This window comes from Pteropus alecto, unplaced genomic scaffold, assembly GCF_000325575.1.
Source record: "Pteropus alecto unplaced genomic scaffold, ASM32557v1 scaffold94, whole genome shotgun sequence".
NCBI classification, from domain to species: Eukaryota; Metazoa; Chordata; class Mammalia; order Chiroptera; family Pteropodidae; genus Pteropus; species Pteropus alecto.
The window spans coordinates 11,593,464-11,621,386 of NW_006437736.1; the positions used below are offsets into that span (position 1 = coordinate 11,593,464).

The 27,923-nt window shown below is 34.1% G+C and overlaps 1 protein-coding gene across 3 annotated transcripts in view; it reads left to right on the forward strand.

Moving 5' to 3' along the window:
• Positions 1–27,722, forward strand: part of NTN4 (netrin 4) — a 97,808-nt gene extending 70,086 nt beyond the window's left edge. For 2 of the 3 annotated variants that reach the window (XM_025048818.1, XM_006914596.3), the window contains exons 6-10: positions 11,958–12,171; positions 12,535–12,647; positions 18,701–18,769; positions 21,310–21,480; positions 26,268–27,722. In XM_025048818.1, coding sequence (XP_024904586.1) covers positions 11,958–12,171; positions 12,535–12,647; positions 18,701–18,769; positions 21,310–21,480; positions 26,268–26,404 — 704 coding nt within the window. In that variant the 3' untranslated portion in view covers positions 26,405–27,722. The remainder of the gene's footprint in view (positions 1–11,957; positions 12,172–12,534; positions 12,648–18,700; positions 18,770–21,309; positions 21,481–26,267) is intronic. The other variant, XM_025048819.1, reaches the window with a different exon arrangement.
• The last annotated feature ends 201 nt before the right edge of the window (positions 27,723–27,923 follow it).

The following is a 27,923-nucleotide window of genomic DNA, read 5'->3' on the forward strand; positions in this document are numbered from 1 at the left end:
CATGTCCATTGCCAAGAAATCACTTGAGGTTTCCAAAGATGTTGTTTGTTTTTTTAAGACTACTGGAGATCATTGAAACTGAATTTATTTCTACAATTCAGAAAAAGAATTTTAAAAGGACTGTGTTTAAGGTCTGCGAACATGAGGTACAATGTGAAATCTCTCCAGCTGAATCTAGGGTTGAGAGTAGAAATGGAAGCTCGAAGTGGCTGGTCACAAAGGTACAGAAATAATGGAAAATATAATTATCACCGTGTACTGAGATACTTTGAGGAATACTGTCTCTCTATGCTAAAAGAGAAGTCTCTTTTAGAATAACTCATTTGAAATCTCTAAAGTCACTACTGTGTCTTTGGTATCCTGTAACCTAAGTAGATTTTCCTATGACAGGCATATTATAAATGTAAGAATAACCCTAATATGCAGTGGCATGCTGGCTTTCTAAGGAGAAAAAAAGCCTTGATTTATAGCATTCTGAGGTTTAAATAGTTCTACCATGGCCAGTTTCAAGCTACCAGATCATTGTTTTTAATCAGAAAGTCAATGACTCAGAAAAGACTCTAAACCAAAAGTGAAATGGTTTCTCTTTTTTGAACAAAGTCTTGCCTCCACCTTCACAACTCCCTTGTCTGATACAAGCACTTCTCCTTTTAGTCAAACCTATATGTGGATTAGAATCAGCTGGGAACACTTATTGAAAATGTGAAATCTCAGAGCCCTGCCCCTGAGCTTCTGAATCAGAATCTCCAACAGGGATGGGGACAGAAATCTGTGTTTTTTTAAAGCTCCATTGGTGATTCTGATTCAGCCTGTTGGTCTCCTGGCCAGCACTTAAGAACTGCTACGTATGCATTCCTGTTTCTAGTGTGGGCTCGGTTCACTTTCATCTTTGGATGAAAGATTTTGAGCTAATAATCATCTATAACTTAATCTACTCTCTGAATTAGCCGTATCTCTGACAGAAAATCCTAAAGGATTACTAAAACTCTGGCTAGACATGTTTTTCCTAACACGATGATAGATATGAATGCTGGTAAGCATTCATGTCAATTATCTTTTCCCACTTATTAATGTCTGACTTAGAACTGCTTTTCTCCAAAATATTTCTGGCAGAATTCTATGATGTATGTTTTTCACCTACCAGTTTCAAAATAAATTCCTAGCAATTCTATGTGGAGAATGCCCTTTTATTCATAGTGTATAAATTTATTTACTGTAAGCATCTCATTCTTTGAAGTCAATTATTATAATGTGACTGGAATTTATAATAAAATTAGTTTACTATTACACTGACAATTAACCTTTACATATTTCAGAACATAGCATTAAAATACTATAAGCATGTTATTGTGTTTGATTTAAATAATTATTGAATCCCATTCTTCATGAAGTCCCTCTTCCCTTCCCCCCTCCTCTTAGCACCAAAGGATACATTAAATGTTAGACAATGGAAAATTGACATGGAATTGGTATGGAATATTAACAGCTATTCCATGACATGAAATTTTCTGTAGAAAATTTCCCTTATTTTAGTGAAACACATGGTTTGAAACAGATTTTTTAAGAAAATGCTTTGTAGAGCAGAATTAGCTCTTTTTAGGAAATAGCCAGGTAGTAAGTTTATTAACCTTATGTCAAGACATATTTTTAACTATTGCATAGTCTCTCCATATTTAAAGAAAAATGAGCAAATGGAAAAAAAATGCAGAATTCATTCCCTGTCAAAGTAAACAACCCCTTGAAAAAACTGACATGCCCTTCCTTCCTCCCTGGTGGGCCAAAATAAATGTAGTCAATTGCCTTTTAGCAGAGAATGAATAAAAATAAACTTGGTCCCTCTGCTCTAAAACCCAAACCAAGTGTTTACCCAGAATATTGTCTGGTTACTTGGTTACTGTTACCGTAACTAGCCAGCTATCTCTGTAAAGAAAGAGTTCTATTATCCATCCAAATCTTTTTTCTTCTTGTTGCCTTTTTTCTTCTTGCTGGCTTAGGTGAGAACTGCTCAACTGATGGAAATTCAAGTGCTTTGAGTGGGTGACTATCTTGAGGCAGACTACCTTTCCATCCGTCACAGTCTGCTCAGATATCACTTTCTCACGATGCTGTTTGTCTGTTTGTTTGTACCTCTCTTTAACAATTATTTCATTCTACCTCTGGGATGGTTATTCTTTCCCTTCAAATTGTGTTAGAAGTAAAAATTTCAAATTAATTAAATCCAGAATATCTTACCATAGTGACACATTTAGGAACCCATAAGCATCTTCCATTTTTCATTCCGTACCTGTGTTCTGGTCTATCTCAGAAAAGGATTTGTTCCCAAGAATCATTGACATTTCTTTCAGTAGTAGCTTAGTGGGCTTTTTCTTTCAAATTGTAGTTTTAGAAGAGCCGCATGAGGTCATATAAACAACATAGACATCTTTGTTTTATATTGAAAGTAACTGTGAATGATTCCAGCACGGAATCAATATGAAGTAACTGTTTTTGGAAAGCAAACTTTTAAATAGAACCAGTAACTTGGCAATAATAGTTGGGAAACTTTAATCTCAGTTTTTAAAAAAATCTAGTGTATAAAACCAGAGGATTAAGGAGTAAAAAAAAAAAAAAAAAAAAAAATGAGAGAAAATACATATGTCATAATATATCATAGTAGGACTATCTCTTAGATAGATTAAATAATGTGTATTAAAATTCATCCAAAAAGAAGAAATATTATGAGTTGATGAATAATAAAAGTCAGTCAAACTGGAGAAGAGAAGTAGGAGAGGTCATGAAATTCTCTAAAATGTTTCCAAAACAGAAAGTGTAATTTACTGAATAAATAAACAATATGCCATTCTGCATTTGATGAGGACAAGCTTTAAATAATCAAGCAAATCATTATAAAATATTATAAAATATTGAAATCCTCAGAAAGTCTGGACAAAATTAGATGGGATATAAAAAAGAGAATAGTGTTTGTTGAGTGGTTACTATGGGCCAGACATTGTACTGGGCAATTTATATAAGTTATCTCATTTAGCAATTTTTATGAGTTAGGTATTAACTCATTAATGAGGACACTGAGGCTTAAATTATACTTAATTATGTAATTTGTCCAAGTTCATGCAGCTGGTCAGAGGCAGGGCTGAGATTAAAATCCAGATTTGTTTGACCCCAAAGACTTTGATCCAAAGACCTACAAAGATCCTAAGAACTTGATTCCACATTGTGACCTACTTGATGAAATAAAATGAATTAACAAAAGTGGAAATAATCAGACATGTAGAGCCAAAAATGATTTCTAAAAAACTTAGATTTTTAAAAAAATTTATCACTTTGGATTTTGAGTTAGACCCTGCTTACCGGTAAATTGCCATGTAAAGTTTGAATATAAAGAATTGCATTTATTCTAAGGAATCTTAGTACAAGAAAGACGGAGATAATTGGAGAGTGTTCCAGATAGACCAACAAAACAAGAGAGATACTAATGAATAAATATGAAAAAGGATAAATATTCTCAGGTCAACTAGGAAACTTTCCAGAGAGAACATAACTTTCTACACATACTCAAAAGGTGTAAGAGGATCTAGGAGTGGCAAAAATAATTTACTTCCCTAGAACAAAGAATTATAATTAGATATAAGTGGATGAAAGTGAGAAAAGGAATTTCAGATTGATTAATGTGACAAAAAAAAATTTTCTTCCAGTGAGGGGCATTTATAGGTGAGAAATGTTTCCTACAGTGTTGGAATAAAGAATTTCTATTACAAACAATAAATAATAAAATCTGACTGAGTGAATGTAGGAAATAGTCTTGCACTCATAGAAGGAACAGTCTTGCACTGGCAAGATTAAGAATAATCTGTTCTACTTGACCATTTCAGTTTTCTATGGATTTGTTGTTTTGCTATGGTTTTTGTTTGTTTGTTTCTAGTATCTTAGTATTGCAAATGCTGTGGTGCTAAGCTACTATGAACCTATAAAAGAAATGATATGAGCCTTTTAGGAGGTTTATTAAAACATAAAATCATTTCAGGTTGTTGCTTATCGAGAGGCACCATTCATTCATTCATTCATTCAAGAAAGATTGAGTGAGTCCCTAAAATGGGTCAGTTATGATCCTAGGTTTTGAGGATATAGAGATGAAAAGATGTGGCTCCTACCTTCTAGGACTTCACAGTATGCTATAGAGAGAGCAATGAGACAAAAAAAAAAAAGAAAAGAAAAGAAAAAGAAAAACCATAAAGAGATCACATTGGAGGCTAGAAGGCCAGTCATTAAGAAATATTTATTAAGTCACTATAATTCATTCATTTTTAAAAACTCAGCATAGATTTACTCAGTGCCTACCATATGGCAGGCCTATCATAATCATTGTATATGCAATAAAAGAGTCTCTAATCCCATGGAAACAGACTATAAATAAATTTACCCAAGTAGATATGTAATTAAAAACTGCAATCAGTGTTGTGAAGAAAAGGACACAATGACAGGTTATGGTATCCTGTCATGCAGAGACTAGTGACATCAGTTCAAAGGAAAGATCTAAGATAGATGGAATAAATAAGAATTATTTCTCCAAAGAAAAAAGAAGTTAAGGATGACCTCAATTCCTCCTCTAGTTCCTGGGTGGCTGGTGCCTGAGTGGATTGGGAAAACAGGAGGCTTTCTTCATCAAAAAAACAGTGGTGTGTGATATAACCGAATTCTTCAAAGCAAAATACAGTCTCCAAAATTATACCAAAAAGTTTTCTCATAATAAAGTTTGTCTGTACACCCAAAAGTACTTTCTTTAGTTTTGACTGAAGTAGCAACCCAGGAATATAAAACTGGCTCTTTAGTTAAGATTTTTGAGATACACCCACGAATATATTGTAACTGAATCAGCGACAACTAGTAAATGGAAAAGGAATGATACAGAAATCAAATTGAGAATCTGAGTAGTGGTCACATGGTGAAGCATTAAAATTAAATTTTATATTTATTTGCATTACTCATTAAAAAATTTATAGAAAACAGACAGTAAATACACTTAGATAATTTACACTTATTTCTTAAAGTATTAAATAGAGGCAAGAATGGCTGGATTTCATTCATAAATGGTTCTCCTTTTGTGTGGGATGTACAATAACTCGAGACAAAGCATTTCAGTAAGTGAAAGGCAAGTCTTAGTATAGATTATTCTCTTATTAGACTTATTCTGTAATAAATTTATTTAAAATTAACATGGACCTTGAATATTGTGGAACTAGCTATCTTTGAACACGATGCAGATAACATTTAAAGGATGAATAAAAAACTATTCTCTAGGATAGAAAAGGGATAAACCATATTGCCTTTGACCGAGTGAAGTTCATTTACAGTTTTTATTATTTTATAGCCATTCATCCACTAGCAAAAATAGTTGATAGTAGAAGAAAAGGAGAAAACAGTCCCAAAAAAAGGTAGAAGACTTTGTTTTATCTAACATTTAACTTCACACTTAATATAGTAATAACAGTTCATATTGTCTCCTTTCTGTTTGGAGCTGCAGCTCAAAGTCTCAGTCCGTCTAAGAACCATCACAGACAACTGGGCAGCTTTTGAAATGGCTCTGATAATAAAAATTCTCTATCAGAAATTCCGTAGGGCCTTGGCCTTTTCAGGAGAAAACAATGTTGGGAGCCTGGGCAGCGCACTGAAGGAGTGGCTACCGGGCAGTGGTGAAAGGGCTTGATGAGCAGCTTCTTTCCCAGATGAGGGCCTTGAACTTTGAGTTCTGTTTTTAGAAAAGCTAAATCAGGAGCAAATACTTTCAGGGTATTTTGCTCCCAGTGTAGCTTTTGCTAACAGAATAGCAAAAACTAGAGCCAGCATAAGGTAATGCTAAGGAGTCCTGGCAATTTAAAATTGTGTGGGATGTACAATTGTTTCTACAGCAAGCTTGGCATCATGGATCACTCTCTGAGAAAAAGACGTGCATACAGACTCCTAGAGTTCTAGCGAAGCTGGAAATAAAGATGAAAAGGCATCAATGGTTTCCTATGACTCTACCACCAAAGACTTTAGCAATCCCATCAGAATAAAGGAAGCCATAAATCTCCCATTGTGTTCCTGGCCATTTTGTACCCATAGTTACATACTTATTATGTTCACATAGATTGACAGCTGTGACTATTGTCCTACATTACATTGTAGGGTATCTTCTCATAAGCAGCAGGACCATAGAGTATACCCTACTTTATCTCAGCATACTCTGATCCACAAAAGGAGCGTAAGAGAGATTGATTTTTTTTTTTTAACTAAAGAAAGGACCATGTAACAGGAGAGTTACCTAAGTCAAGAAAGCTATATGCCACCAAATTCCTCCCAGGTGCAAAGCAAGGAATCTTAGCCTATTTTGAAGGCCAATGAGATCATTTGTTTTCTTTAAAAACAATCCATAACTGCAATGGGCCAGTAATTGCTCTTTCCTCTGTGTACCCATGCATCCCGGACTGCATCTTTATATTTACTGCCATGTAATTATTTGCATATCTACCTTCCCTCAGTAAAGAGTTGGTGACTCTGTATTTATCTTTGTATCTTCAGCCCCTAGCATAGTTCATGTTAACATTAAAGTTCAAGAACTCTTTGATGAAGGTGTGAATGAATGAAAGATGGGCATTTTAAAACTAATATGTTTTATCGAGATAATAATAATTATTATTCTTTGAGCCCTTGGTACTGCTAAATGTCTGATATTATGCCACATACATACACTATCTCATTTAATTCTCACATAACCCTATGGCATAGGTATTATTTCTTACTTCATCGATAAGAAAATTGAGAATTGAGGTGATTAATTTCATGAAGCCTTATAAGGAATAAACCTCATAACCAGAATTTGAACTCACCTAGTCTGACTCCTCAACTTGTGCCCTTACCAACTCTATTATACTGCCCTTGTTTATTTTCTGTCTTCCTCAGAGGTATTACAGGTAATTTCAAAACAGCTGTATTTATTGTCAGCCTTTGTGGTTAAAACAAACATTAGTTTTAGAGCCTTACGGTTACACAAGGTTATTTTTAAAATGTGTTCATCCATTGTTTCATTAACAGTTATGTTTCCTGGTAGAAGATACTCCAAGGCAGGCTAATGTACTAACTCTTTTCTATAAATGCTCTATAGAGGAACGGTGCTTCACATAATAGACATATTGCTGCACCTATATATTTTTAATTAAAAATTTGTGTAGCATTTAGCAATTACCTAAATTCATTATTTGAAGGGAACCTATCATGAAATCATTTGTAAAAATACCCATTTCCTCTATCTCATCTGTTTTGAATGTTTTGTATTATTATTTCAGGTTTTTTTTAAAACAGGACTAATCAGTACAGAATATACTACTTTAAATTAGTAATTTGCACTATTTAAAAAAACTTCTGACAATATTTAGATATTAAAAGTGACATTTTAAATAATTTCGCTTTATTAATTGGTTGTGAGAGCAGCTTAGGGAAAATGTTTACTATTGGATTTTATGTCTAACAAGAAAAAGACAAAGCTGAAGTCAAGGATTTATGTCACTCCAATTAGATTATAACTTTGACATTCATCATAATGAATATGCAAAAAGTAAGTGCTTGGGTTGTATTTGAGAATCAGTAAGAAATATATGTCAGGGAATCAGAACCTGAACCAGAATCTAAGAAGAACCATATATTTTTTTCCCCAAGCCAGAAGAAAATATATTTGCATTTTGGAAGAAAATAAGAAATGTGGATTAAGTGCATCAGATATTGCCTGCTACACAAACTTCAGAAGATAGGTATGCAAGGCAAGCCTCAGTGTGCAGTCTGAAAAAGTATGCCATGAAAGGTGTCAAGGCCTTCTGCCTGGAGCTAGTTCTGCATAGTTTCCAAATGGTATTTTTATCTTTTAATTATGTAAAAAGTCACATTGACAGAAATCCACTAGCACATGTGATGGAATCACATTCTTGTCTGGCCATTCCTGAAATGTGTGTAGGTTTTAAAACCTATGGTAGTACCGAGGGGTCAAATCCTAAACAGGCTTGACTTTTCTATTAAAGGAAAAAATAATGACGGTGGAAGAATATCACATATTACATTAGATATGGGTCCTACAACATCTTTCTTCTAGTCCCCCTATCTGCTGTCAATAACCAAATCGACTTAACTGAATGATAAAGTGACTATAGGTTTACTCACCTCAAAATGTTGACATTTATATTGGATTATATGATTTCCTTTAAAATCTTCACATAGCACTTTGATAGACTCATGTTACATATTATACATTCTCCCCAAATGTAATAAACTTCAATCTTCAATTATTTTCTACTCAATGTACACTCCAGACACTCTAAACCAGCGGTCCCCAACCCCTGGGCCATGGACCAATACCAGTCTGTGGCCTGTTAGGAACCAGGCTGCACAGCAGGAGGTGAACGATGGGTGAGAGAATGAAGTTCACCTGTATTTGCAGCTGCTCCCCAGCACTAGCATCACTACCTCAGCTCCACCTCAGATCATCAGGTATTAGCTTCTCATAGGAGCACTGGTTCCTGGTGCCAAAAAGGTTAGGGACCGCTGCTCTAAACTTCTCACAGTCCCCAAATGGCCATGCCCTTTCACATGATTTCCACAGCCTGAAATTTCCTTCAGGTCAATTCCACAAATGCTTATTTTGGCATCTACTATGTGTCAGATACCGTTCTGGGGCCTAGAAAACAAAAAGAAGAAGATAAAGATCCTTCTGTCAATGAGTTCAGAGTTTAGTAGTAAGGGAGACAGGCATATAAACAAATAATAATGATGTACTGTGATATACACAAAATAGAAATATATACAAAAAATAGAGGCGGCATAAAGGAGAGAGTGGTTAGCTGTCTGGAGGGAGTGGGACAAGAAAGCATGTCAGGGGCCAGATGGACAGGTGGGGAAAAGCAATGCAGGCATGACCAGGGGCGCCGAGGCATGCAAGAGCTTCATATTTTCAGGAAGCCGTAAGAGCTTCCATGTATAATGCAGTGGGGATGAATTGTACACTTAAAAATGATTAAGATGGTACATTTTATGGTATGTATTTTTACCACAATTAAACTTTAAAAAATTATTTAAAAGAAATGTATTACGGAGAGTATCTAAAGACCAGATCGAATAAGCAACTGCCCATCTTTATCTCCTCTTCAACTTGCAAACTCCCGCTCATCAGATGTCTATGAGCCCTCCTTTATGGGCCCTAAGTGATTCCCTCAGCCTCTGTTCCCTTCCTCTTGGCTCCCATAGCATAGAAGTCCCATATAGACCTCTACTGGAGTATTTATCAGTATATGGAAATTTTTTTGTTTACTCCTCTGTTTTCCCAACAAGACTGTGAGTTCCTCAAGGGCTGGATTCATTAATTATGCAAACATAGATCCTACATCTATACAAGATTTATTGAAGTAATCAGTTAATTCATGATTAATTAACCATGTACCAGATACTACACTGTTTACATACATAATCCCCTTTCATCCTCACAACTACTGTCACTAGGTTAGATATTGTTCTCCTTCCATTTTACAGAAGAGAAAACTGAGAAAATGAGAGGCTAGGTCTCTTGCCAAAAGTTATACAGTTAGTCAGTGGTTGAGCTTTGAAGCCAGATTGAAGCCAGCTGAGATTTTAATGACAAAGAAAATAATCAATGAAAGTAGTTTCTAAGGGGATAAAGGAGGGAATAGGATCTAGAATATTAGTTGAGAAGACTTAGAAGGAAGAGTTAGTTGGTCTAGTAGATGTCAGGCTCTGTGCTATGCACCTTGCTGAAGTAATTTCACTTAAAGGAATTTCATCCTCGTGAAATCTCTATGAGATATATACCTCACTGAAGAAACTAAGGTTCAAGAAAGTCAAATTTCTTGCCTAAGATTAGACAACTAGTGAGTGGCTAGGCTATAAACTGAGATCTCTCCCAGCATTTTTCATGTGACTCTTAGAGAAGATTGGGAAGCTGAAGATAAAGATAATTTGAGGTGGAGAAATGATTATCCAGAGGAACTTATTGATTAATTCGAATTTTTAAACCAAGTAGTTAGAGTAAATCAAAAAGTAGGGATATTTTGGGACAGCCACTGTAAGGCATCTTTTTTTTTTTTTTTTTTTAAGGGGGGGTAAAATTGAATAAATAGGGCTAATAAGCATCAGTTCAGGGACCCAACTGAGGTTAGGGTACACAAATTCGTGAAGCACCTATAGCACATTTTAAAAAAACTTTGTTCAACTATTTTTGCTATCTCAGGAACAAAGAAAGTATTAAGGATTGTCAAACTATGAGCAGTAGGCAACTGTGGGAATTGGGTGAGAGCTGAAGGGAAAGACACTTGATTAATAGCAAGGACTTGCAGAAATGACCGATCATAGATTCTAGCTTGAGGAGCTAGATTTAACCCCTTATGTCTTAGTCCATACAGGCTACTATAACAAAATACCACACACTGGGTGGCTTAAACAATAAACATTTATTTCTCACAGTTCTGGAAGCTGGAAGTCTGAGATCATGGTACCAGCATGGTTGGATTCTGGTGAGACCTGTCTTTGGGGTTGCAGACTGCTGACTTCTGTTGTAGCCTCAAGTCCTTCACAGAAAAAAAATTGCTTTTCCCTTTTCATCCCCTTATAATGGCACCAATTTCATCATGCCCAAGACCATTCCAAACCTCCCAAAAGCCCTACCTCCAAATACTATCACACTGAGGATTAGGCTTCAATACATGAATTTGGGTTGGGGGACACAAACATTCAGTCTATAGCACATACTAATTAAATCCATATTTCTTCCTATATCAAACCTGAACCCTCTCAGATGAAGTCCTTAGTACCGGACTAGAGAAATAACCAATCATTTTATCTGATGTCGCTATAAATTCATGAATCTAACTTCAAATGTGGCCTTTATGCTGCCTGGCAATTATGCTTCACTTTCTGAGTTTCTCATTCACTGTTCCACTCCCACTCTTCATGATCTCTCTCACCTGATGACCCTGCTTCCTACTTCATCCAGAAAATACAAGCAATCAGAAAAAATCCCACCAGCTCCCACCACTGCATGTATCACTCACCTGTATTCATGTCCATATGCTCTACCTTCCTTCCTGTTTCTATGAACCGATCTGCTTCTACCTAAGGCCAACACCTCCTCTTCTGCACCAGGTCCCATACTTTTTTCCTTTCTCAAGTATGTGCAAGTATTCCTCTAACAATTCTCCCATTTCTCTTTTGGTCCTCAATTTTTCCCTTTCCACTGAACCATTTCCATCCACACCAAGCATCTTAAAACAAACAAAATTCAACGTTCACTTGAGTTCATATCCCCATTCAGTTTTAGCTGCTACCGTATTTCTATGCCCTTAAAAAAGAAACTCAGAAGAGCTGTCTGTTCTCATGTTCAACTTCTTCTATTCCCATTCTCTCCCAAGTCCTCTTCAGTTAGGTTTGCCACTCACTATTACACTATTACACTGTTTCTATCAAGGATACCAATGGCTTTCATGTTGTCAAATGCAATAATTCCCATTCCTCATCTTCTTGGACCTACTAGCATTTGACACAGTTGATGTTGCCTGCCTCTTTGAATCTCTTTCTTTGGCTTGCAGAACATCATACTCTTTTTTTTCCCTTTCTCATGAATTACTCCTTCTTTGTCTTTTTTGCTTATTTGTTCTCATCACCCCAACCAAAATCCATTCATATTTAATGCCTTTAATTTTAGAATAGATTATGTAGTTAATTTTGCAGCAGACATGCTTTTCTGATTTTATCTTCTTACCTATAATTTAATTAACTTTTATTCTTTGAGCATATACCAAATGGCTAATGGAGGAGCTGCAGAGATATGCTATGTGGTGACGGGGAGCCATTTTGGAATTGCCAGGCTTAATCTCCAGAGATAATCTAGTCACTCATTCGTCCTTCCTTGTGTGTCCTCTCTGTTGTAGTGTGTTCCTGCCATCCAGTTGGATCAGTTGTCCTTCCTTTCAGCTCAGTGACCTTCTGTGATCCCAGCAATGGTGACTGCCCTTGCAAGCCTGGGGTGGCAGGGCCACAATGCGACAGGTGTATGGTGGGATACTGGGGCTTCGGAGACTATGGCTGCAGGCCCTGTGACTGCGCAGGGAGCTGTGACCCTCTCACAGGAGACTGCATCAGCAGGTGAATGAGCATGGATCTTGTTCTCAACTATGTGTCCTTCAGATTCTTTTGAAGTTCTAATAGTGATCTGGAAAATCTTTTATGCTGTTAATGGAGCAAAGATGTCTTTGCACATCTATTTAAAGAATTTTTGTTAAATGGCAGAGTCAAGTCATTTGCTCTTACAGGGTCCTAGAGATGCTCTAGTTTGTTTTGCAAAGTAAATTGTTCCTCTTAACAGTAGGCCCTTAAAACACTATTTCTGAAAAGTAAAAGAATGGGAAGGTAGCTGATAAGGTTTGAATTTCTGTAAATATATTCATTTCAATCACATTCTGAGACATTCCTTAAAAGGTTCTTCATTGTTTTCTATTTTATGAGCAGCACAGACATAGACTGGTATCATGAAATTCCTGACTTCCATTCCACGCACAATAAGAGTGAACCAACCTGGGAGTGGGAGGATGAGCAAGGATTTTCTGCACTTCGACATTCAGGTGAGACGGTAGATATAAGCGGATATTGTATTTCCAGGTCTGGTCTTGACTAACAGTGATTCATAACAAACCAGAGAACAGCTTTTGGATCCTATAAAGGGAACTCTTTGGTTCTGAGATTTAATAAAGTAGTGACCCCCATAAGTATAAAACTATTAAATATAACTAAGGGGTATTTCAATAAGCTTTTGTTTATTATTTGATTGTTAGAATAACATAAGTAATTAGCATAGAAAATTTGAAAAATGCAAAACATCACAGTAAAAAAAAAAAATATCACCGAAATCTTATTACCCCACTGTTAATACTTTGATGTGTCCTCTTCAATCTAAAACATAGTGTTTTACACAGTTGAGAGTTAATTGAATTTATCAGGTTAGGAAATACACAGATCTACTTAAAGGAAGAATATTCTTATCGAATATAACTTAATATGTACAAAGCAAAAGCTATTTGTGAATGCTTTGTGTTTATAGCTTTTTTACAAGTAGGAAACAAAAATAATTTTAGAAACTAAATACAAGCCAAATGATAAAACTAATAAAATTCAAATTAACAACCTTAATTGAATATGAAAAATGATTTTTACAGAAACCAAAACACATAAATATAGTTCTTTGAATTTACCAACTCTGTACTAGTATCCTCTGATTCAATTTTCCTATGATGTTTATCTATTTTTTCATTTGAAGAACATGCTATGATATTGGTGGGAATACATAATTTCTGTGTTCATCCTGCCTCTGTTCTTTTCTCATAGAAAATCTAGTGGTTCTATTTAGCACCAACTTGCACCTTATAACACAAACATAAATGTGGGCATGGAATCTTGTGTCAGCATTTGGTTGTAAAGTGCTCACCAAATAATCTAAATTAGACTAAAAATAAGTTTAAAATATTTATTGTTAAACACTACAAATGCCAAAAATGTTATATGTAAACCCATAACACATCTCCTAGTGTTACCAAATCTTATACTTTGCCATAATTGTTTCATTTAATTTCTATTTTCATTTAAATTTTAAAGTATTACAGATACATTTGAAGCCCCTGGTAAACCAATCTACAAGCTCACTAACCTATAAGATTCTTGCTCTAAGGTTTAAATGGTTACACTTTAAATGGTTATATAAGTACCTACAATCTTTAATTTTGCCTCTTGGCCCACAAAGCCTAAAATATTTATCATCTGTCCCTTTATAGAAAATGTTTTCTGACCCTTGTTCTAGAGTACAATCTAGACGCTGTTGGGTTATAGGTGTGCTTATTGTCAAATATACCACATATTGCTAAATAGCTCTCCTGAAGTGGTTATACAGATTTGCATTCCACCAGCAAACTATGACATCCTGTTGCTCCACATCCTCATTAATACTTTGTATTTATTTAACAAATTTTTATATAGCAGATACAAGGGGTCAAGCACTAATCTAACTCGTTAACTCAGGCACAGTTTGACTCATTTAATAGTTATGGGACTTATAAAGTTAATGTTATCAAACTTCTCAATTTTTGCCAATATGATGGGTATAAAATGGGACCTCACTATTTTTAATTGCATTTTCCTGGTTACCAACAGTTTTGGCAAACTTTCATGATTTCTTAGCCATTCAGGTATCCTTTTTTGTGCATTTGCAATTTTCTTACTAATTTGTAGAAGTTCTTTATGAATTTATTCATTCATCCAACAAATATTTATTGAGTACTCATACTTTGTGCCAGTGCTGTAAATATAGTATTTGAGCAAGACAAACAAACATCCCAGCCTTCAAGGAGTCTATTCTTGCAGAGGAAGATAGCTAATAAATAAATAAGAAAAAACATTTTTTATATAATGATATTTAGTGTAATCGAGAAATAAAGCAAGGATGGGGGATAAGAAGTGCTTGGGTGGGACATACTTTTAATTAGGGTGATCAGGGAAAGTCCTATGAAAGGTGACATTTGAGAAGAAAAACTTGAAGGAGGTAAGAAGGCGAGCTATACAGATAACAGAAGGAAGAGAGTTTGGGCAGAAGACATATCAAGTGCAAAAGCCCTGAGTTGGGACTAGCCCTGATTTATTCAGGAAACAGCGAAAAGACCAGTGTGCTAGAGCAGATTAAGAAACCACAATTTTATATATCTTCATAAAGAACTTATGGACCCTTCAAGAATCAAGAACCCAAATTTGAAAAACACTGGTATATGTAATTCCGTATCAGGATTTTTTCAGTTAACCATGATCTTATGATCATTTTCCTAATGGTTTCATTTTAATTCACAATAGAAAAGAAGGTGGGAAATATAAGGTAGTATGACATTGTCATAGTTATCTTTTTTGTATTTGAAAAAGGAAAAATTTTTCCCATTATTTTTTCGCCTTAATGCTACATTGTCTATAGTTATTAATTCTATGATATTAATAACCACTTTTGAAAGTTTCCTTCTATTTTTCTAACAATGATTTTCGTAATTCTCCAACCTTGTCTGCTAAGCTAATCTGTAGAAGTCAAGTTTTAGGACATTCATTAAGCCAGTTATCATGTTACTAGGGAGCTAGCAGCACACTAATTAAGCACATAACGTGCTGGCATCAGAATGACTCCAGACTCTCACGTCCACAACAGCTGTTAGGTCTATCATGGCCCCAGAGAACCTCTGAAATTAATCGGGATGAACTCCAGATTGAGGAAGATATTGTTTAGTTTCCGGCTACATAATATTATTCCCATTGGGTATAGATTAGTACTCCTGGGCACCTTTTGTCAACTAAAAAGTGATCATCAGTTTCCTAAGCATTGTGATTCATTCTCAAATGCTTGTGCCTACCTACCTATTTACCTACCATAAGTTTCCATAAGTAGGCATGTACTGCCCCATACCAACAAGATACTCTTAATTTGTACCACTTCTTGTGAGGTAGAGAAACATCAAATGCAAATTTTACTTTCTGTACAACAAAACTGGCTCTAACTAATATCGGAAAACTGTAAACAATGTACTCTCTCTCTCTCTCTCTCTCGCTCTCTTTTTCTCTTTAAATACCTTAATACCTAGTAATTTACTTTCTGTACAACAAAACTGGCTCTAATATTGAAAAACTGTAAACAATGTACTCTCTCTCTCCCTCTCTCTCTCTCTCTCTTTTTCTCTTTAAATACCTTAATACCTAGTATATCTAAACAGATTTTACTCCCCTTTCAGGTTCTTTTAAGAAAACACATCTTAGCTGAAGCCTGATCAACAAAGAGTCATGCAAAAGCAAATTAATATCTGATTTCTTAACATATGAAAAGGGGGTATTGGAAGGCAGCCGAAGAAGGATCTTCAAATAACAGACCTATGTATGTTCTTGTAGGTTGAAGGGCTAAAGAGAAGAACATTACACTGAGGAATAATGTATGCCATTTGGAATTCCACTAGGTTTCGTAGCATGGTAGTGATCATACTCTCCTGCTTTGGTGAAGATATCAAAGGTCATGTGCTAGCCACTTAAGTTACTACAATTTCTGAACAAGTAATCTTCCCTGCTATGTTTAGACTATAAGCAACATTACTTAATAACTCACAACAGCTCATTTTAAACACCTTTGATTTCTCCTTCTCACTATTTAATTCCACTGTGATTTCTCTTGCTCACTATTTAATTCCACTTGCAAATCTCATTCTCTGATCTCTAAACAAGCTTTAGTTAGAGCCAATACGTCTACACACTACTATGTCTACCTATCCAGTCTCACTAGAATCATACTCTCATTTCCACCTGGATGTTCTGTTAGCATCTGTAATTGATTATATTCTCCTCATGCTAGACCTCTGTTGTGTTTTGTCTTACCAGATCCATTTCCTCTTCTTTCCTGCTATTTCTATGGTAACTCAATCCAATTTTTCTTTGAGGAACCATTCTTCCCCCATTTAATACGGTCTTGGAGAGATCAATCAGATGTTCTCTCCCTGGAATTTAAATATTGAGCTGAAAGTGGCAGAGTCTGAAAATGATTAGAGCTCATGATTCCAATGGTGAAGCTATAAAAGAGACTACCTGACACTTCCTAGATATCTGGCTCTGTCCCGATCCTTGTCCTTTCAGAGTTCCAGTTCCTCAGTTTTTTCTCCTTTCTGTGAGCTCCTCCCTATCCTTTCAATGATCAAGTTAGGCAATTGATTGCTACCAAAAAAAAAAAAAAAAACCTTAAATTTTACACCCCTGAATGCTCTCTTTCTCCTAACTTCTCTATTTCTGTTAGTGATACTACAATTCTCTGTCACCTTGGCCAAAAACTTCAAGTTCATTTTTATGTTTTAGTTTCCCTTGACCTCATCCAATCCATTGACAAGATTTATCGACCCTAACTCTCCAGCATCCCCTGATATTTCTTCCTATCTAAACCTATAGCCACCTCTCAGACCCACATTCTATCTGCCTTAGAGAGACAATATAGTGGAAAGATCAGGGGCTTCAGATTCTCTCAAAGCCAGGCTTAAAATCTGGCTTTTCTACTTGTTAGCTATGCTACCTTGAACAAACTAATTAACTTCTCTGAGCTTTCATTTTTTTCTCTTTTTTTAATAATACCTACCTCATAAGATTATTGTAAATATTAAACAAGATCATATGGACAAAGTTCCTTATATAGTTTATGGCTTATAGTTAGCACCCAATTTGGTTACTGTTGTTATCATCAGTTTCACTAGCTTCTAATTGGTCCCTGGCTCCATTTTCTCTCTATTCCAATACTTTTGATATGCTAATTCAAGATTAATTTTCATATATGTTTTAACTCATGTACTTTATTTAAGCTGAAAGCTTTCAAAATTCCCCTTTATCTAACAAATTAAATTCGAGCCCTAATTACATATCAATCAAAGTCCTCCATGATACCTTCTATTATTCTCTACTCAGTCTGCACCTGGGATAAACAGAACCACTGACTCCCATGAACACACTCTGCCCTTTCTTTCTCACATTTCTTTGCTCATTCTTTTATCTCTATATTCCTGTCAAATTTCTATATGTTAGAATTTTATAAGAGTAAATATATGTAAAACTCTTTAAAATAGTGCCTGGCATATAGTAAGTACTCTTCAGTAAATGTTACCTGCTGTTATTACCACTCAATGCCTATGAAATGCAATCATGAGGGCAAAAGGGGAGGGGTGAGGGAATTATATCTAACTGTAAAATCCGTAAGAATAAAAATCCTATCCATTCTGGGCTCTAGGAATATAATGATGAATAAGACATAACCAATGTCCTCAAGGATCACAGACTAGAGAGGAAACAGATACATAAATAATTATAAGAATGTTATATATAGACTATATACAAAGGCATTTTGAAAGTCTTTCACAGGGCCTGGCAAATCTCTCACTAATTGTAATACATGATTTCGACTGTTGGTAGAAAGTATCCTACTTATTCTTCAAAGTCTATTTCAAATCCTTCTTCAGCCATGAAGCTTTTTCCCATCTTCCCAAACATGTGACCCTCCCACCCAAATATTTTATACCTGTCTTAGAATACTTATTACTTGTTTCTGTACTTGCTTTATTCACCTTACTGAATTATAACCCTTAAGACAAGAATTGAGCCTTGCTCATCCTTGTATACTCTGAAATATATAGCACCATATCTTGCATACCATAGCTGCTCAATAAATACTTTTAGAGTGCATTGCGTTCAAAGGACAGATCAATTATTTTATTTTGGTGAACATTAATTATAAAAAGTTAATCGTCTTTTCTTTAGGTAATCCATTCTGTTATTCCTTTCCATTAGCATGAACTATTAATACTGGACTATATTTATCACAACATCAATTACAAGAATTAAAATATACCACTGTTTCTACATTTCTATATTTCTGTTAGGTCGATACTTTTTGGATAATTAATTCAATTCAGAAAATGACTATTTCTTTTGAATGACTTTTCACGTTTTCTCAGTATTTACGGATTATGTTATATGAATCACTCAAGCCTTAAAGTGTTATGCTACCTGGATTAACTTGCTGGTTTCTTTTGTTGTTGTTTCTAAATAACAAATGTCATTTTTCATTTAATTTGTATAGGTAAATGTGAATGTAAGGAACAAGTGTTAGGAAACTCCAAGGCCTTCTGTGGAATGAAATATTCATATGGTAAGTTTGAATTCCTTGAGTGCTTCTAAGAATTTATTCAAACTAAGTACAAAGAGTTTTCTAGGAAATGGGTGGCCTGGTGTATGACCTTCTCAATAAATCAAAGCATTAGTCTTATATAATAACACTAAACACAGTATCCTGGTGCTGGCCTAGATTTTTCTAGCAGAGATGGTGTTGGATGTCCTGGTGAGGGCAGGAAGTTTATAGAGCAAAGGCAAGGTTATCTTACTATAAGGAAAAGAAACAAAGAACAAAAAGAAGAAAAAAAAATGACACATAATCCTTTCTTATGGATGGTTCTTGCCTTAGTAATCTAAAAGAGAAGTCTCTCGCCACTTGAATAATTCCTGTGGCAGTTTATCAGGAAATACTAAGCAGAAATTAGTTAAAAGCAGTATTTCATAGAGATTAAGAGCACAGGCTTTGGGCTCAGACCTGTATGGGTTTCATTTCTGATTTATTGGTGGGTAACTTAACCAGACTATCTAATCTGTAAAATAGCAATGATGTCACCTTCTCCATGAAATGAGATTTTTGAAAAGCACATAGCACATTACCTTGCACATATTAAATGCTCAGTAAGTGATTGGGAGGAGGGAGAGGATATATATTTGTGAGGTACAGAGATGGACTGTCTGCCTGAGTTTCTTCCCTGCCCTCTCTGTATACTCTATACTCCTCTACCTTTCAAATACTAGGAAAATTAGCATATAGACAAAAAAAGTCACTTCCCTAAATAAAGACTGTTACTATCTTCAAATTCTAAATGACTTTATGTTTGCTATTAAATATATCAAAGATACTCTATTTTACCAGCATAATCTTGACTTTTTATTGTTTCATAATTTATAAGGCCTGAAATATGCATTACAATGAAGAGAAAATTTTAAGTCGTGATTTCTGAAACCAAGTGTTTAGGTTCTTAATAACATTGTACTTAATCTCGTAAGAGATAAAAAGGTAAATGTTAAAAACCTCATAAATTTTATCTAACATTACATGGGTATTTCCCTCCTTTAACCTGCTAACTTGACTAAATAATAGAATAAAACTTTTAAACATATAGTGCCTCATAAAGAAAAGTCAGTTTAGAGGGAATGTTATTTACTATCGAAAGCAAAAAAAAAAAGATCATTTAGTTCAAAGTCAGTCAGTTCAGTGGAAATATCAACTGGTTTTATTATCACAGTTCAGTAGTTCTCTGAATTTGCAAACATACTGGCATCTTTTAATGCAACTGTATTATTTTCTGCTTAACAGAACTTGAATACACTTAATGATGTAATGAAATACCTTGGTCTTACTAGTGCAATATACCTACAGACTTGGGAAAAAAGGTTTCTCTTCCCCAGACCTCCGACCCTGTTCTCTGCCTTAATGGGGTGTGGGGAACAACTTGATTTATTTGCTTATTCCTTTAGCAAATATTTGAGCTAACATAGTGAATATACAGGAGCCCTGCTCTCTTTGAGCTTACAGTCTAGTGAAAAAAATTACATTTATTGAGCATTGGCCAAGTGTGAGGCATTACGCTATGTACCTTAATGTAATTATCTCATCAGGATTCTTGTCCAAACTCTACCTCTAACCAACTAGTCATGCAAACTTGAGCAGTTCACTTAATTTCTTAAAACTTTCCTCTTCAAACATAAAACAAAACTGGATGAGCTCTTAAGACCCCTTAGAAGTCTAAAATTTGGTGATTCTATAAAGACAGCCATTTGATAGCTTTATTCTCAGGATATGGGATCAGCCAGGATAGGATTCTCTCATTACACACAATCTTCCGTCAAGATATAGATGAGCCAGTAAGAACTCTCCTAAATAATACCAAATGTTACACACAATGTTCCTTAGGTCTACTTCCTTCCCCACCCCAACTTACTCCATTACTTAATCCCCCTCCAACATCTATTTCATAAATGTTAGAATATAATAGAATCATTAGTTATATAGAACATTGGAGCTCTGCCATCATGTAGAAGGACAGCCTTCCTAACCCCAGTCAGCTTTCATTTTATACCTAGAGAAGAAGATTAAGTAATCAGTAATATTACTTAATCTCTTTAGAATATTTAAAATATATCCTGGCAGTAGCATTTACACTTTGTCTTAACATTATACACAGTCATCCAGCAGAATATAATATAGTTAGAATCTAAATTAAAAACAAAAAACAAAAAAACAGGATAACAATTCTACTTCCTATGCATCTTCTTTCTATTTAGATTTGATAGCTGAATGTATTTAAGATTACATTTGCAGTAAGCAAATGGCTGATATTCTCTTAACATAGTGATACAGGAATGAGTAGCAGTTGAAAATGTCTAAGAAGAAAGAGTATAGTTCATATAAATGAGATGAAGCCAATGCAAAATCAATGAGCTCAAAGACTTTTAAAGTAAATTTCCATATTCTCATCACCATTAATTCATTTTTCCATTATACTCTGAAATGCATATTTAAATTGTTGTTCAAACCTCAAAAGATAATATGAAATTCTATGCATTTTGACTTTTGGAATTGTGTTGTTACAGTGCTAAAAATAAAGATTTTATCAGCTCATGATAAAGGATCTCATGCTGAGGTCAATGTGAAGATAAAAAAAGTCTTAAAATCTACCAAACTGAAAATTTTACGAGGAAAGCGAACTTTATATCCAGAATCATGGACCAACAGAGGCTGCACTTGTCCAATCCTCAATCCTGGTGAGCATTAGACTTTTCTAGCTTAATAACTCCCTTGTCTCTGCTGATTTGCTGTTTGTCTTACATTCTCTGTACCACAAACTAAACAAACTCAGCAAGAGCTTCTCTCCTTGTCACATCTGAATTCTGGGGGAGACCCAGATGGAATTCTTTGAAATGATATCAAAAATGAATTCCTCCCAGGTGCTCTATTAAAGTATAATATTTTAAAATCCAGCAATATAATATTTTCTGTCCTAAAAGAGAAGTCTTAGATTGGTTCCAGGTGTCAGTAGCATAGAAAGCACTTTCATGAATTTATCTGCCACTAACACTTTATCTGAAAGCTAGGTCCTATTACAGTGCCCTGGATAGAACTTGCTCCCAGAGGAAGTTCAAATGCAAAATTCCATCTGTGCAAATAATATTAAATTCATTTTTACTATTGCATGAGAAGCATCTGTTTCTCCTGGAGAGAAAACAACTCTCAAATTCTCATCATGTTGTTTTTCATTAAATGATCATTCTGGATTTAAACTAGAAACAGGAGAAATAAACAAACAAGCAAACAAACAAAACTCTGTAGAATCTTAGAGAAACTTGGAATGGAGCAAAATTTGTGCTTTAAAATGTTATGGCAGAGATAGAGGCAAGCGAATAAGCATGGGATTCATACCCTTACACTCTACAAGTGCATTTTTCATACTGTCTTCCGCATTAAATTTGAGGCCAAGATTTAGATTTTTGATTATGGTGTCCCCAGTGCCTACTATTAGTATCTAAATAATAGTAACATGGTTCCCAGATGGTAAGTTCTAGCAAATTATTATTTTTTTAAATCCTCTGTATTTCCCTGTTCATATAGTTGCCATCTGTGTCTTAATGGCACTGTTGAAAACAGGTGCATAACTTCTCTTCTGGATATAATTCCTTCCAAATACAAGTCCAGAAAACCATAATTATATTAATAAGAAGTCATTTGTGATCTTTAATAAATAAGTTTGGGAGAAACAAAAGGATAAATGAGAGAAAGAGAGAAAAACTATTAACAAAATGTCCCCCCCCAACCTAAACCATCTAAACAATAATATACAACTCTTGACTTTATTTCTGTTAATTAATTTCTCCTACACTTTTATACCCCTTCAATATTTTATTTAAATTAATTTAAATGTTAATAAAAAAAATAAATTTTAAATAAATAGATATAGTTTCAAAGAATAAATGAAGTAATCAGATTCCTAGATTTCGAATACAGGAAACAAAGAGTCATTAATCTACATTCTAGATCCCTACAATCTGTGCACAGGGGCTCTTCCCATAAGCACTTTCTACTATCTTGGCAAAAGAAAAAAAAAAATCCACTCAGTTTTTTAGCAAGACATTAAAAACAAAAGCTTTGTCCATCTGAGCCACCCTCCAGGAAGTGAACTATACTTCCTAATCAGGTTCCTGCCAAACAGTCAAAGAATCAACTGAGTTCATCACAATTGAAAACATAAGTGCAATTATTCAAAGAATTCTTGAAAACATGTTTACTTGCTTTGAAGCAAAAACTGGAACCTGCCAAATCAAAATCAAACACTGTTTCATTTCACTTTGTTTTTTCATTTTTACAAGTTCAATAGCTAAGGCCAAATAAAGCTGATAAGAAAATTCTGAAACCTTACTATGTCAGTTTGCTTCCTTTGCTACCTTTCAAAAGTAGCAATCTAATTGGGCATCCCTGCAAATTCATCCATTCCTACATTCATATATACTTTTACTCACTCATTAATCATATATTTTAGAATGTCAAGACTAGCACTGAAGTATTATTTTTTTTATGGGTACAAAATAAACTTTTTGCCCTCAAACATATAGCAAAGTAGATGTCAAAAGCATAAAGATAGGAAAATCACATGTAACTGCTAACAAGCACTGCAACAGAAAACATTGCTTTCCGTGCTAATTTTTGACATAATGCTGCTCCATACTTTATGAATTTATTATTATTTTTATTAGTTTAATTTATATTTATATTTTCAATGAATGGCAAATTCCCATAGTGTTTGTTCTATTTATAGTTTCAAAGTAAATTCATTTAAAATACTAGATTTAACATTGAAGTTTCCTAAAAATTGTATTTTTAATGAGGATTTTATTATTTTAGAGATAATACAAACAATATTAAGAACATTATATTGTAACTAATTTATTAATTAAATATTGGGATTCTTTTTCTGCAGAAGCTAAAGTCATTCTTTAAAGAATTTAAATACATTATAATCTATCTTACATTTGTCCTCTCCAGTGTTTAAATCTCTCTATGTCATTATTTTCCTTTTATTTCTCCTCTTTTGGAAGACATTTATTATCTTTAAATTTAAGATCGATTTATTTTCATAATCTTTTAAATAACCCTTTTATTATAGAAGTAATATATGTATATTATAGAAATTTAGAAAAAAATTTAAAATTTCACATTTCTGTCCCCCAGATGTTAACATCTTAGTGCAAATCCTTCCAGCTCTTTCTCTGTGCACGTATATATTGTATTTTTTAACCAAAACAAAATCATAGTATATGGTCCATTTTATAGCCTGCTTTATACAGTTAATGATCTTTACCTTCAATTTTAGTTTATTGTCATATAATCTGATACTCAGACCATAATTCGATTTCCCAGCTGATTTCAAAATGTTCGTTAGAGCTGGTTTATCCTTGCCAATATTCAGTCCAGGATTACACATTGTATCTGGTTTTTAATTCCCTCAAGTCTTATTCAAGTATAGTTCTCTTTTTATTGTTGTTGAAAAAACCAGACCATCTGTCCTGTAGATTATCCTACCCTTCCTTCTATATTTGTCTGGTAGGTTCCTTGTGGTGTCCTAAATTTCCTGTGATCTCTAAAGAAAAGCTTGCTAGGTTCAAGATAAACATTTTGGCTAGCATTCATTACACTTACGTTATATACTTCATGTTGTATACTTCATGTTAAATCACATCAGAAGATTTATAGTACCTGAATAACCCACCTTCAGTGTTGCTAAACTTGACCTTTGGGTTACAGTGATAATGATCTGGTCTCTCCATTGGGCAGTTTTGTTTTCCCTTTTGAGACTAGAAAATAATGAGTGTGGTGTTACTTTAGTCACTATACAAACATCAGGTTTTCTATTAACCATTCACTTAATGATTTTATCACCAATTGGTAATCTCTTCCTGAACCAATAATTAGTTTGAGAAATGATGTTTTTCTAATTCTGATTCCCTTCATTTATTAGTTGACATTCTTCTGTAAATTGACATTCTTCTCTCCTAAACTGGGCTATTATGTTACCATGAAATATAGTTTTATTGTAAAGGCAAGATAAACACTAAATTCTTTCCCTTTAATTTCTAATTTTCAAAGTAAGAAGTGGTTTTAAAACCCTTCCTCAAAAGATAACAAATTAATTTTTCTCTGAATTTTTCTCTTTTGAGTATCATTTTGGAATTATAGATTTTTGTTGATTTGGTATGTTTCAATACACACCATTATGTTTCTTAGTGCTCAAATTATTCCAACTTCAATAAGTTATAACTCCTTCTTGCTAGGTCTTGTATCCTTTTAAAATCATCCCCATTAATCTTTGAAAGCTTCCCTGCATTTTAGCACAATAAGATGTCTCATGCTTACCTTGTCTCTTTCTGCCCTGAACCTGGAATAAGCCATTCTCCAAGAAGCCTTGTTTTGTTTTTCATTTTGTTTTGTTTTCAGTGAGACCTGTTATTAGAGACCACAGTATGTCTCTTATGGAAGTTTATTACAAGTGGGATGATATTTTTTCTAGGTCATTTCAGTGAATAAACAAGAATACATATAATATAATTAATAAATATATATATATATATTTAAGCCATGAGTGTAAATTGATATTTTTCAATGGAATTTTAACATCTAGTGTTTTCCTTTGAGTTTTAAAGTATATGTCTCTTTATCTTATATTGGAAATTTTTACTTTATAAACATAATTACTTATTTGCTCTATCCTATAATATTCAAAAAAATTGTTTCAAAACACCAGTATTGATATTACATAAACATCTACTGAGGGGAATTATTATATTTCTTTTTATTACTATATAGATAATGAGAATCTCTTCTCATTTTGTGCATATATTTGTTAGCCAGAATATTTTATTTGAAGCCTAAGAAGAATTTTGAATTTCAAAGTCAGCTCTAGATTTGGTCAATTCTCACCATTTTTTTAAATGCGTGACAAACATCCTAAAACACATTGACTTTATATAGGAAATATGTGTTATGTATAATCCACAGCTGTCTTCCATTATGTTTTCTTAAATGGTTCTTAAACTTTTATAAAATTCTCCTTAATATGTACTACCATACATAGTGAGTCCCCAAGAAATACTGATTTACAGTAGTATGTTAAGTGCCCATGGAATCCTCACTTCTTTATCCCAGAGTGGTATAGTATAGAGTAAAAGTTCTAAAATCAGACAGACCTGAGCTGCGTCAAAGTACTACTACTACATACTGAGAGACACTGAACAAGTTCTTAATCTTGCCAAGCCTTAGTTTCCTTATTTGTAAAACAAGAAGGAAAATAATACCTACTTCATAAGGTTATTTTCAAGATCGAGATAATATACATAAAGCACTTAGTAAATGCTTATTAAATGTCAGCTGTTATTATTTATTACTCCCTGTTTCAACCAAGAATATATAAAACCACGACCCATGCATATATAAAACTGCTGAAGTCACATCTCCTCCCTTCAGTAAATCATGATACTATACAGCCCCTTTTGTTCTCTTTTAGGTTTGGAGTACCTTGTAGCAGGACATGAGGATGTAAGAACAGGCAAACTAGTGGTGAATATGAAAAGTTTTGTACAGCACTGGAAACCATCTCTTGGAAGAAAAGTCATGGATATTTTAAAAAGAGAGTGCAAGTAGCAGTAAAGGTGTATAGCACACAATGGCACTTCTCTACATATAAACCACAAACTTAATGGAAAGGAGACCTCGAAAACGAAACTGGAATTTTTTAAAGTGCCAAAATGTATAGAAATGTTCCAATGCATGGGCCTTGTCTAACCGATCTCTTTTGGGTCCATGTTTAAATACAGTTTATTTCATAAAGAGGAATAAAAAAATCCTATGGCGATACATGTTTTCTATGGAAGTGATTCTGCAATTCATAACTATTAAGAATATTTTAATAGAATGATATTAAGGGCAATACATAAAACAAGGACTTCCTCAGCTTCAGATATGTTACTTACATTTGTGCTACTTAAAGTAATTAATAAGATTTTAAGGACTTCCCAACCCTACTTATCAGAAAAGGTGTTTCTTAAAAAGAGCCTTCTCTCGCGTGATGTGTGTGAACTTCAGTCTGTGGGGTGTTAAATGGAACCTCTCCACATGTATATAGTATTTCTTTGTATAAAGCACTTTACTACCTACTACTTGTGGTGTTGTGAAAGTTTGGAGACTGCTGTTGACAGAAAGAGAAAAAAAGGGTGTGTAAAAAAACCTACTGAAACAAGCAAGCACTGCCACTACATGTGGACAAAAGTGACCATAAAAAGGAAGTTTATAAAGGAAGTACTATTTAACTCTGAATACTTGGAGAAACTATGTGAAGATACAGCCTTAAAGGAGAATATGTTTGCATGAAGTCTCAGCTTCAGGCTAGAGCTTAGAGTCTACATATACCAGTCACGATGAAACTTTAAATAAATAAATAAATGAATGAATGAATAAATAAATAAATGAATAAATAGAGATTTTAAAATAAGAGAAAGAAATAATAATTGTAGAAACATGCTTCGGTAAAGAGAAAATGAACTTTAAATTTTAAAAAGCTCACTTATTTGCAATGCACTTGTATACACTTCAAAAATTATTGTAGACACAGAATTTGTTTTATTTTTGTGTTTAGTATTTAAACCTGAATATTGAAACAGTGTCCTCCCTTTCTTTATTAACATTATATGGTCATTTATATTTACTCATTTTTTGGACACAATGTATGTGATAGTTCACCCAATTACAGTTTTTCATTATTATTCAACTTCTGTACCCAAGCATAATCACGCTACATACATTTTTTTTTTGTACTTGAATATACAAAACGTGAACCACAGTGCCATAGATTAACTTCACATACAGAACATATTTTTTTCCTGAGGTCCTGTGGACTTGCAAAAATATATATATATTGCTTTGTTAATTTTTTTATATGTAATAAAGAAATATTATCTCCTGATTTTTGTGTCATTTCCTCATCAGTTCTTTCAATGATGCTAAAGGTTACCTTCTCTTAATAAAGGCACTCAAATCTAATTTCTTAAATTAAAATCAAACAAGGACCTAATGTTTCTACACTGTTACTCTCAGTGTTGGGGATGGAGGAGAGGCTGATTCAGATGAGTTTAGCCTCTGTAGCCTTTAGACAAACCTTTTTCAT